The sequence below is a fragment of the Cnephaeus nilssonii genome (assembly GCF_951640355.1).
Source record: "Cnephaeus nilssonii genome assembly, chromosome: 21".
In the NCBI taxonomy this organism is placed as follows: Eukaryota; Metazoa; Chordata; class Mammalia; order Chiroptera; family Vespertilionidae; genus Cnephaeus; species Cnephaeus nilssonii.
This window is the reverse complement of record NC_137092.1, coordinates 38714118-38726200: the sequence shown is the minus strand read 5'-3', so window position 1 is coordinate 38726200 and position 12083 is coordinate 38714118. Positions and strand designations below refer to the sequence as shown.

The 12083-nt window shown below is 48.5% G+C and overlaps 1 protein-coding gene across 1 annotated transcript; it reads right to left on the bottom strand.

Moving 5' to 3' along the window:
• Window positions 1-5116: 5116 nt before the first annotated feature.
• On the bottom strand, window positions 5117-9322 carry TXNIP (thioredoxin interacting protein). Its single transcript, XM_079761632.1, has 8 exons — window positions 8824-9322; window positions 8299-8371; window positions 8047-8194; window positions 7508-7610; window positions 7135-7391; window positions 6871-7027; window positions 6612-6763; window positions 5117-6488 (listed from the first exon to the last, which is right to left on the bottom strand). The coding sequence occupies exons 1-8, from the start codon at window positions 9071-9073 to the stop codon at window positions 6453-6455; spliced, it is 1176 nt and encodes a 391-aa protein (XP_079617758.1). The 5' UTR covers window positions 9074-9322; the 3' UTR covers window positions 5117-6452.
• Window positions 9323-12083: the final 2761 nt, after the last annotated feature.

The following is a 12083-nucleotide window of genomic DNA, read 5'->3' as shown; positions in this document are numbered from 1 at the left end:
AGGCCTGGTGGCGGTGGTGAAGGATGTGGCTCCTCTTTTATTTTAGGAAACAAGCACTTTCCTTGCTATTGTTCTAACACTTCACATGTATTTTTTAAATCCTCACAATAATCTTCTGAGACGTTATTATCTCCCATTTTACAGGTAAACAAACAGAGGTGAAACAAGTTGCCCGAAGTCACACAGCTTGTTAAGGGCTGGAAGTAAGATTTGAACTTAGATAGTTTGGCTCAGGGTATATTGGCTTCACTACCACACTATACTCCTTTCTTTCTTTTTGATTCGAACTGGCCTCATCCAGCACCTTGACTCACTTACCTCCTACTCCCTTGCAGGAAGGACCACTCCCTTAATCACTAAGCCCTTGAGACAATGAGGTTCTGCTCAGCATCAATTAATCTTAAGAACAAAGCCTGGGGTCTGTTCACCCAGAGTCAGAGTTTTGGTCAAACTAGAGAGAGCATCTGGGCCTCAGTTATATTTCAGCTCCAGGCCCAGAAAAGACAAAGTGATGCCATGGCTGATTGGACCAGGTGATCTGATCGACTACCCTACCCAACACCCACCAGTTAGTAGAGACGAGACCCTGACCACAACCTCCCTTAGCCTCCAAGACTGATGATTTTCCCCCTACATAGCTTCTCCCCTGGAAACCATAGAGAGCATTCTCTAACCTGTCTCTGGGTATGGGCCATTTCTAAAAATAGTCCGGTGCCTGGCCGGTATGGCTCAATGATTGAGCATCAACCTATGAACCAGGAGGTCATGGTTCAATTCATAGTCAGGGCACATGCCTGGGTTGCAGGCTCGATCACCAGCAGGGAGCGTGCAGGAGGCAGCCGATCAATGATTCTCATCATTGATGTTTCTCTTTTCTTCTCTGAAATTAATAATATATATATATAATTTTTTTTTTTAAAGTCAGGTAACACCATTTCTCCTTAATAGCACAGGAAGGCTGATCCTTGAACTGTTTTTTAGGCTATAGACATATCTACTGGGCCAGTCCCTGAGGCCCTGGATCTGCAGCCATCTTGGAGAGGGAGTTTTATTTATTTAAATCCTCAGTGGAGGATATATTTTTATGAGGAAGTGGGGGAGGGGGAGAGAAACAGGGAAACAGAGAAACATCGATGTGAGAGAGAAATATCAATCAGTTGCCTCCCATACTCGCCCCAACCAGGGATCAATCATGCAACCTAGGGATGTGCCCTGACCCAGAATCGAACCCACCACCTGTTATTGTGCAGGATAACACTCCAACCCACTGAGCCACCTGCCCAGGGCCCGAGAGGGAATTTTTTAGCTTAGTAAGTGAAGGTGGACTTGGGGTCAGAACAGAGAACGGGACAAAAGTTTCTGCTCTCCCACTTCAGAACAATTGAGTCGGGGTACCCAATTGGGACAGGGACTGGGCCATTGATGGGGAAGTAAAATATTTTTCTTACCCACCTTATGCCTTCTGTCACCTAGAGATGGCCCAAGAAAAGGACACTGGGACAAGGTCTGTATGCTGTTAAGGAACTGGACAAAAGTCACTCCTTCACCCCGCTTCACACCCTTCAGCGACCATGTGATTGCTTTTGGCTGGCCAGCTGCTTGGTCAGATCCTCCCCCCACACTTTCGCCTCCCCATGCCTCAATCCAAGTTAGCGCAATCCTTGTGTTTTGCATCTGTTCAGAGGTATCAAGGCAGCCCCGGACCCTTGTTGGGGAAGTTCCGGCCTTTTTTGGTTCGTTTTACTTTCTTTAGCTTTTTTCTTTCTTTAGTTTTTTTTTTTCTTCTGACTTCGCTCAAATCTTCCTGTACCACATTGGACCTAATGGATCTATGATACTAAGAACAAATTTCCTCTAGTGGCTGTTCATGTAAGCTACAGTGCTTTAAAAATGAAAAGGCATATGAGAAGAGCATGGGAAAGGAAGTCCCAAAATAACTGCCCACTTAAGTGGAGAAACAGCTGGGCCAGGACCTAGGGAAGTATCTTTTCGTGAACCTACTTACAGAGAATGTTCTAGGGGGGTCTAGAAGTTGTGTGTAGAAAGCAGAGGTCCAGTGGGCCCTCTTGTGCTCTCAGAGAGCGGTGAGTTTCCTCTGGGTGAACAGCCATATCTGCTTGGCTCCTTCCTCAGATTTTGCTGTTCAATATGGTAATCGCTCAGCACATGGAGCTTGTCAACACAAGGAACCTTCAGACCCGTGAAGCATTATTTTAGTTTATCGGAGCCCAAACAGTAGACAATTGCTGGGAAGCAAAATCTGAACGGATTGAGAGAATGAACGCTCCGGAGAATGGCCGTTTTGTGCTTTATTTTATACATTACAATAAAAAGAGGAGCGGTAAGTGGGCCACATGAAATCCATTGGTGATAGATTAGAGAGGCAGAGAAAGCAAAGTGGGGAAACCTCTGGGATTGAGTTGTACATCTTTTAATAGGTGGGCACAGGATGTAAAAGACAGTCAACAATGAACTCAATAATAATGAGGGGATCTGTGGTCGCCGAAGAGCAGGCCCTGTGCTTTGAGGGGTCCGGAAAAAGGAAAATTACTTGGACATTCCAATGTATTATCATAGATGCAAAAAGACAACAGACAGGCTCGGTTAAGGTGAAGATTTATCTATGCCAGGGAAGATCCCGGCCTAGGACATGACAAACTGCTTTTAGTTAAAAAAGCTTTCATTTCAGACCATCCTTTGTGGTTACTTTAGGTCTCTGAGTTTGCAAGGCTGCCTGCCTTGGGGGCCTCTCTTGAAGTTAGCACGTGGCCCCTTTTGGTCCACATGCTTATTACATTTAAAGCAAGTTCAAAAATAAAAACTCAGTTCTTCAGTCTCAGTAGCCACATCTCAGAGCTCAATAGCCACGTGGCTGTCATGTTAGCACAAATAGAACATCCTCATCATCATAGAACATTCCCCACATACCTCAAATCCAATTGCTGGATCTGAGGTATGTGGGAAACAGGACAGGGATGCGTATGTTCTGGCTTCTCAAGGCTCAAATCTCCAGCAGACCCGGGTGTGTTATCTACTCTCTCCCCGTCATCCCCTTCTCAGATCAGGTGCAGCCGCCAGGTTGTGTACACAAACAATAGAGCTTTGTGCTCCGTGCCTTCTCCATCCCTGGCCCTCTGGCTTGCTCTTGTTCTCCGCCACCTCTCCAGTCCCTGGAAAACCAGCTGCAGAAAAAACTTTTCCATCAACTTTGACCTAGTTTCCTGGTCTCAGATTTGAAAAAGGGCAGAGCCATTAAATTCTTGAATAGGCAGGAAAAGGAGGAGGCTGGATAAAAGTAAAGGCTATAAAGAGCTAGAGACTCTGACACCTTGGTAAGGCAAAACAAAGAGAGCCGGGAAAGAGCTACCGATAATGAAAAACAGACACAAGCAAACAAAGACTGAAGCAGAAAAGAATCTTTTCAATTTCACTTTCTGTTCAATTCACAGTGATTTTATGCATTTCCAGGAATCCGAGGTTTGGAATTAGTATGTGCAAGCCCACAGAAAAGCCAAACCCCAAATAACAGCCAGGACTAGATCTGCCTACAAAGGTTTAAATGAGCCAGAAGTCAGAAGTACATTAAGGCCTGCCATGTCAGGGTTTCTCATCCTAGTCACCCCTTTAGGAATAATAAAAATCATTTCAATTAGAGGTGGGATTACGTGGTGTCGATCTATTGTTATTACCCTACGAGGAAGAAATAGAAACTGCTGAAGCATAACATCTCCTAAGGGCTGAGGGTGGAGTTGAGTATTCAGCAAACATTTACTATTATGACTATACGCTTGGAAAGGTACAGTGCTATCAACCGCAGAGATAAAACATGGGAGCAGCCTTCAAAGAATTTAAGCCCTGGCCGGGTAGCTCAGTTGGTTAGAGCACTGTCCCAAGGTTGCGGGTTCGATCTCAGGTCAGGGCACATACAAGAATCAACCAATGAGCCCTGGCCAGTGTGACTCCGTTGGTTGAGTGTTGTCCCATGCACCAAAAGGTCGTGGTTCGATTCCAGTCAGGGCACATGCCTGGGTTTTGGGGGCTTGATTCCTGGTAGGGCACAAGCAGAAGGCAGCTGATTGATGCTTCTCTCTCACATTAATGTTTCTCTTCTCCCTCTGCCTTCTGCTCTGTCTCTGAAATAAACTTAAAAAATACAGTAAGAGCCCTAGCCGGTTTGGCTCAGTGGATAGAACATCGGCCTTCGGACTAGAGTCCTGGGTTTGATTCCAGTTAAGGGCACATGCCTGGGTTGCAAGCTCGATGCAGGAGGCAGCTGATGGGTGATTCTCTCTCATCATTGATGTTTCTATCTCCCTCTCCCTTCCTCTCTGAAATCAGTAAAAATATTTTTTAAAAAAATACATTAAAAACCCCAGTTAAAAAACAATAAACCAATGAGTGCATAAATGGAACAAATTGATGTTTCTCTCCTTTCCTCTAAAAAACCAATTAAAAAAAAGAATACTCATAACTAAATCCTTAAGTCCTGAGTAATTATTTTGTCTTTTTTTATATAAACCAGGTTTACACTGGGAGAAACCATGATGAAGCCAAATGATAAAATCTGGAACTGGAAACCTTTCTTACCAAATCCCCTCAGAAACCTCATTTTGTTTTTTAAAAGCTCATTAAAAAAAAAAATCTCATGAACTCCAAAATTGAAGGAATTTAGTAATGACTAACTATAAATGTTGAAAAGCTTAGATCACCAGAAGATCCCAGCTAGTTCCTTACTGAATTGGAAAAGACCAAATATAGCTCCAATGTCTTCCCTCTTCAGCTCTCCAACCCCCACTCTGACTATATTCACTAGGGTCAATAGGTGATACTCTTGAGGGTTTTCAAGAATGAATTGTGAAGTAGGAGAAACTCTCCTTTAGGAACACTTTTTAAAAATGTTTACTTAAGTGTTCTGTTATTGAGACATTAATTTGTTGTTCCACTCATTTATGCATTAATTGGTTGAATCTTGTACATGTTCTGACGGGGGGGGGGGGGGGTTGTTGAACCCACAACCATGGCACATCGGGATGACACTCTTAACTGAGCTACCCGGCCAGGGATAGGCACACTTTCTAATAACTTTTCCAATACCATCTCACAGACAAGAAAACAGTTTTTGCCATTAAAAAACTTTATTTTTTATAAAGAATGTCCCCTACTTGGGGTGAAAATATATCTGGTTAAGTACAAAATATAGTTTTTTTAATCATACAAAAGATACACAATTAAAAAAACATTAAACCACCTTCAGTCCACATACTTTCTCAGAAAAGGGTGGAGCTCAGTGCTCTGTCTGACACAGGAGGGGGACAAAGTGCTAAAGGCTGCAGCGAGAGGGGCTGTCCACACCCCCCGCCTCCCAACACCGCAGAGAGGGGAGCCCGGGGCTTTTGGGGAGACCTGCCCTCTGGTTTCTCAGGGCAACGTCTGGCGGCTCTGACCAGGGCTGGGCATCCTGACCTCGCTTCTCCTTGGTGTGGAGGTCACCGTGGGCAAGGCTGGTCACGGCAACCCCTCTCATACAGTTGGAGTGTCAGAATTACAGAATTCTGTACACTGGGACAGTCTCAACAATAATGAGCAACACTTATCTGTCCTTGTGCTTATCTCTAGACACATAGTAGACCAGTTTTAGCTTACGCTTTGAGATAGAAAAAAATAAAATGACAGGAACTAAAGTGCTAAAAACATCACCTCAGAATCAATTCCAAGGAGTCACATGAAAAGAAAAACACGTTCTCCCACATAAAGACGTTTGCAACAGAACACAGTGCAATAGGCTCTAAACATGGCTTAGGAGACCTTGGGTGGGGCATAGCTATTAATGCTTTATGCCAGATTGAAGTACAGTCTAAGCGAAGACCACCTTAGAGCTTCTTCCCTTTAGGTCACACAAGCTCTCCAAAGTCCAGACCCAATCAGCTCTGGAGAGTTTTTATTTTTTTCTATACGTTTATACAAAGGGCAAGGATGATTTTTAAGAACCTCCTTTTCCCCAAGTTTTGAAGTTGATTTCTTCCCCCTTTCCATTTTCCCAGTTTGCTACAATCGATTCTGCTCCACATGATACAGAAGTTCATGATCTGGTATCATTATAATGATCTATATATTCCCCTGCAAAAAAATCTTGGGAAGACCATGCCAGGAGGCCATTCAAAACTACGGAATATGCCTCCATTTTCAAGGCGATCTCAGAAAATGGGATGGGCCTCGGTTTTTAAACCCATCTAGCAAACACCCCGATAACACATCATCTTGGCTGGCTGAGGATGAGGGCGCATCCTTTAAGGCCCAGGAGACTGCCTGCTGGTCCCCTCCTCCGCTGAGGAGTCAGAGGCTGGGGTGGACCAACCCCGACTGTAGAGACTGTTGAGTCTCTGAAAAAGTAAGAGTCCAGGAAGAGGCGGAAAGAAACAAGTAGATACAGCTGCTGCTTCTCTCCCAGATGCTCACTGCACATTGTTGTTGAGGATGCAGGGATCCACCTGGGAGGAAGAACGAAAACATTTTAGTTCGGGTAAGAACCAGAAGAAAACCTCGCTTTAGGAATCCCTCCAAGTCCACTTCCTCTAGAAGGTTTGGAACAAATGTAGTGGTCAAATTCTCACCTCAGTGTACGTCGGTGGTGGGATGAACTTGAACTCGGGCGCATACATAAAAATAGGGCTGTCTTGAGAGCCATCTGTGTCGTCCAGCAGAGGAGTGGTGGGGCTCTCCAACCGGTGATCTTCAGGAATGATATCCATGTAGCAAGGAGGAGCTGGACAGAGAGAGGTTGGGGATGAGAAACCTGTCCCGGAAATGCCCGACCGTCCCGATTTTACAAACCCAAGCAGGCCCTAGGGTACGGCATGGGGTCTGGCTCACCTTCTGGGGTATCAGGGATGTTCAGGTCTACCCAACTCATCTCGGAGCTGGCCCGGCTGGCCATGCTGGACGTGCGGCTGCTCAGACCTGACCTGCTGCCAATCACGAGGGGCAGGTCCAGAATGACTTTCTTGGAGCCAGGGACGCTCACGTAGATCTAGAAAGGAAGTTGGCCGTTTGTTAGACTGGAGGTCTGGAGAAAACACCACCGCTGTTCTGACAGATGAACAATGTCTCTCTCCACGCCCACCCCGCCCCACTTACCAGCAGGAAATATTCAACTCGGAGGATGTTGCAGCCCAAGATGGAAGGCCTGATCTTCTGCACCCGGAGGCTCTTGCCACGCCACGATGCACAGGTTCCCGAGATGATGTGATTGCCTCGGACAGAGGACAGCTTCTGCGTCAGCACCTTGGTCTGGCCATTGGCGAGGTAGGTGTGGCGGGCTACGATGGCGGCTTTGGGAACCACAATTCGGGAACAGGTGTTTTCAAAGTCGGCATGGATGGAAATCTCGTCACCTAGCAACAAGAAAGACGAAGCTGATGCTAAGTATAGTTGATGACTTTTCTTCTGTCCTTGCCCTGTCCTCACCCCCAAAATCCAGTTTCTATTTTGTCAGGACTTAGGCTTTTACCTTCACAAAATCCTTTTCTGTCAATTCGGGCGGAGACGGACACCTGCCCGTCAGGAATGAACATGCAGGAAACTTTCTTCTCCTTTTTGGCAGACACCGGTGCCTGTGTAGAAGAGAGGGGGTGGGTTTGAGACTTTCTGGAAATACTTTCTCAGCTTTTTTTTTTTTTTTAAAAGAGTATGTTTTTAGAAAGAGAGGAAGAGAAAGGGAGAGAGAAGCATGCATTGGTTGCCTCCCAACGTCTCCCTGACCTCGCCCCGACTGGGGATCAAACCAGCAACCTGGGGATGTGCCCTGACTGGGAATCGAACCCGAGACCCTTCGGTGCACCGGCTGACCCTCCAAACAACGGAACCACACCTGAGCCAGGCTCTCTGCTTCTCTTTACTTTCCATCCCTTAACCTAGAGTAGGCAGCTTTCCCTCCCACCTCGATGACTTAGAACTTGATTCCCCCTAGGGTGTGTCCATCAAATGCCCAAGACATGTGACTTATCATCCCTGAGACCCAAGAGAACAGAATCTTGAAATGAACCTCACCATCAGATCAGGGGTGTTGATATCCACCAGATCCACCACTTCAAAGTTTTTCTTTGTCTCTTGCGTTGGCTGGCTGGGGCGGTCAAGGAAAGCCTTTACCCAGTAGTCTACACGCCCATATTTTCCTTTGAAGGATGTTCCCAGAGGCCTGTGTCAAGAAAAAGGAAACCATTTAAAAATACTCTCCAAGAGCAAAGGAGGAGGAGATTTTTGAGATAGAGAAGTCCAAAGATGCCTTTAGCTGATACCTACCCCTGAGGAAGCTCAAAGCCAAACTTGTACTCGTATTTGTTCCCAGGTCTCATGATAACCATCTCGTTCTCACCTGCAGGGAGAAATTCGATAGCCATTAGGTTTCCCGTTACACTTAAAATGCACCAGTGTGATAAGCAATTCCTGGGCAGCATGCACGATGTATTGTAGCACCCCCATTTTCATCCCGTGTGTTCCTGAGAAATTCTGATGCGTTTTGTTGGGCAAAAACTTGCAACGTTTAAAATTAAGCTGCTATCATCTCAAACAGCAAAGAGTAACTTATGCATACAAAAAAATTTTTTTTAAATAGCTAAGGCCAAATCCCGCAGGATCACTGTAAGAAATAGGACAAATTGACTTTTGAGGGGGGGAGGAAGGGATTGCAAATTTAAAATGTAAAATATAGGGACACAACACAAACCGCGCAACCCAAGCAACTTAGTATTTAGAAGCTCCCGGTATTCGTTTCTAACTCTCCCCAAACCAGCCCTCGCCCTCCCGCGGAGAGCCCCGCACGCTCACCTGTCGGCTGGTCCTCCGGCAGCAGCGTGTCTTCGTAGCGTAGGTACTCCAAGGTCTGCTTGCACTGCTGGGACCCGTGCAGCCACAGCACCTTGGCCACCCCGCAGGCCAGGACCCGGACGGCCTTGACCCGCGTCACCTCGCACACCTCCACCGTCACCCGGCCGGCCACCTTCTCGCCGCTGCAGTACACCTTCTCGGGGTCGGTGAAGACCACCTCGAAAGACTTGATCTTCTTGAACACCACCATGGTCGGGCTGGGTCGGCTCAGGGGGTACAAGGGCGGGTCGTGGGGGGGTAACAGAACCCTAAATCCACGGAGACTTTTAAACAACGGAAGAGTCTTTTCCTCTTCAACTCTGGACAACTTTGGGGAAGACGTCCAAGCAAGGTAAGCAGTCGGTTAAGCCAAGGGATTCCAACGGGGGGCACAGCTGGAGGGGCGCAGGGGCTCGGCGGCTGGTCGGCGATCAGTCCACGGAAACCTGGGCGCTGCCGCCGCCGCGGCCGGAAACCGCGCTTTATACCGGCCGGGCCACGCCGCTCGGGCCCCGCGGCGCGTGCTGCCCTCGTGCACAGCCCTCCCATTGGCTGCCCGCCGCTTGTTTACCAGGGGCCTGGCCAATCAGCGCCGCCGCCGCGGAGCGTGGACACCGTGTGCTCCTGGCGGGGAAAATGGTTGTTGTGCACTCCGGCCTCGGGGAGGGGGGGCCACGGGGCTGCCGCGGGGAGGGGGGTGCGGGGGCTGCGGGGAGGCGGTGGCGGGAGCTGCCTCGAGGAGGGGGTGCGGGGAGCGGCCTCAGGGAGGGGACTGTGGGGAGGGGAGTGCGGGGAGCTGCCTCGGGGAGGGGGCTGCAGGGAAGGGTATGCGAGAGCTGTCTGGGGAGGGGGCTGCTGGAAGAGGGATGCGGGGAGCTACCGCGGGGAAGGGTGTGCGGGAGCTGCCTAGGGAAGGGGGTTCGGGGAAGGGTGTGCGGGGAGCTGCCTCGGGGAGGGGGTGCGGGAGCTGCCTTGGGGAGGGGGCTGCGGGGAAGGGTGTGTGGGGAGCTGCCTAGGGAAGGGGGTCCGGGGAGGGGTGTGCGGGGAGCTGCCTCGGGGAGGGGGTGCGGGAGCTGCCTAGGGAGGGGGCTGCGGGGAAGGGTGTGCGGGGAGCTGCCTAGGGAGGGGGCTGCGGGGAAGGGTGTGCGGGGAGCTGCCTCGGGGAGGGGGGTTCGGAGGGCTGCGGGGCGGCCTCCCTTAGGCTCCAAGAGAGAAGGACCTCGCTGACCCTACAATGCACCCAGGGCCAGCGGCCTTCGGAGGGCGGCTGCGGGCGCGCCTGGAGCCAAGGAAATGTGCTCGGAGGGGACTCCTTGCTCGCCTCGCCGGGGCGGTTAACAGGCGCCGCTCCTTCCCACCTGCAGGTCGTGTGAAAACCTACCCGGAGCTCTAAGAACACCGGAGCGTGGGGCTGGGGACGGGGTGTGGGTGTCACTGCTCAGGGTCAGGGAGACCTGTCTGCCTCCTGCCGCATCTTTGTTAACAAGCAAAAACAAACAAACGCGGAAGGCAAGGAGAACCGGAGGCCCGTTTTAAACCTCTTCAAGTCCTCCTTGGAAAGCGGGTGTGTGGGACTGATCCCCCCCGCCCCCCCAAAAAAAAACACACACACCCCGGGCTCGAGGGCTGTGCTGTTCTTCACCCCTGTTCCCTGCAGTCTGTTCTCTGGAACGGAAACAGTCAGGGCGTGTTCACATCCTGTTGCTTATCCCCTCATCGCTTCAGTTTCTACCTGCAAAGTTGGGGAACACGGTGTCTGTTTCCCCAGCTACCTCGTGACCTCTTCACTGAGGTGTGACCCTTCGGCTCTGATCATCTCCCTCGTTGCTTTTCCAGGAAAGCGGCAAAAGCGGATGCTTCACTCTTTTCCCTTTCTCCCTGAGTTGCTTTCACTTCTTCTTGGTATTCATCGCCTCTTCAAATCATTAATCAGAGGCGTGTTCCTAAACCTGTAGCCTCCGCGGCTCCCAGCCTTGAGGTTAGTTGAAAGCAGGAAAGTTCTCAGTTCTCACCCTGGCCAGGTATGTCCCTTGGTTAGGGCATTGTCCCAGTACACCAAGGTTGTGGGTTTGATGCCTAGTCAGGGCATGTACAAGAATTAACCAATGAGCGCATAAATAAGTGGAACAAGAACTCTCTCTCTCTCTCTCTCATTAATAAATACATGTTTTTAAACACAGGAAAGTTCTCTTGTTTATAACCAAAGTGTTAGTGGATGAGATGGTCACATTCCTATTTGAAGGAAGAATTTCTCCCTGTTAAAAGTGTTTTCCTAACCCATTTAAATTGGTGAGAAAAGAAATAGAAGACAGAAGGGTCATCAGAAGGTGATATGTCAAACCAAAGGAGACCCTAACTCCTCACTCTGTGTTGCCCTTTGTCTGTCTGTCCCAGCTGGCCATGAAATGCCGTAGGAGCTGACTCCTGAGAACTGACTCATAAATGTGGTAAGAAAAATGTGTATGCACAGTTGCTGGGATTCTTCACCTTTTCCTTGATTCTTGAGGCCCTCCAGTTCCTATATTGGGGCATCAGGCGATTATTACCTCATTTCTTATACTGGAAAGAGGAAGATAATGTCCCCAAGATTGAGATGAGGAAGTAAAAAGCATTAGAATATACAGAAATTCTACCCTATCAGCAAAAAAAAAAAAAAAAAGGCTTTTCATTGCTGTTAAGAATCCTTCTTCCTCATACCCCCTAACTCGGTTGACATCCTAAGGCTAACAAGTGACACCCCAACCTCAGTATTAAGCAAGCCCAAGAATCAGGCATCAAGACTGTTGGAAACACACACACACATACATACATGCACACACACACATACATACATGCACACTCAGCATCAATTCCCACGAACAAAAACGGGAACATGTCAATCCTTAGGGTGTATGAGTTAGAGGCAACACCCTGTTCTAGAAAAGTTAGCCAATGAGGCCTGACTTGTTTTGGGTCAGTCACAATATTCACTGAATTATCTGGAGCAGCCAAAGTGGGACCTTCACTAAAAAATAATTTTTAAAATTCAAAATTGTGGCTTCTGGGAGAATTGTTAGTTTGATTGGGTTTGAAAGTATACATAAAATGAAACATCAAAATGATTACAAAGAAATACACAAGCCAGTGTTGTTAGACAATGTGTGATATGTAGGTAAATTTTGAGGGGGTGGCCGAAACCGGTTTGGCTCAGTGGATGGAGCGTCGGCCTGCGGACTGAAGGG

Bases quoted from the DNA above. Each gene is read 5' to 3' on its own strand.
- TXNIP (XM_079761632.1), bottom strand. From the start codon at position 9,073: ATGGTGGTGTTCAAGAAGATCAAGTCTTTCGAGGTGGTCTTCACCGAC. The intron at 8,195-8,298 runs GTAGGTATCAGC...TTCTTGACACAG, and splicing joins GGCTTTGAGCTTCCTCAGGG to GCCTCTGGGAACATCCTTCA. The intron at 7,392-7,507 runs GTAAAAGCCTAA...TCTTGTTGCTAG, and splicing joins CAGAAAAGGATTTTGTGAAG to GTGACGAGATTTCCATCCAT.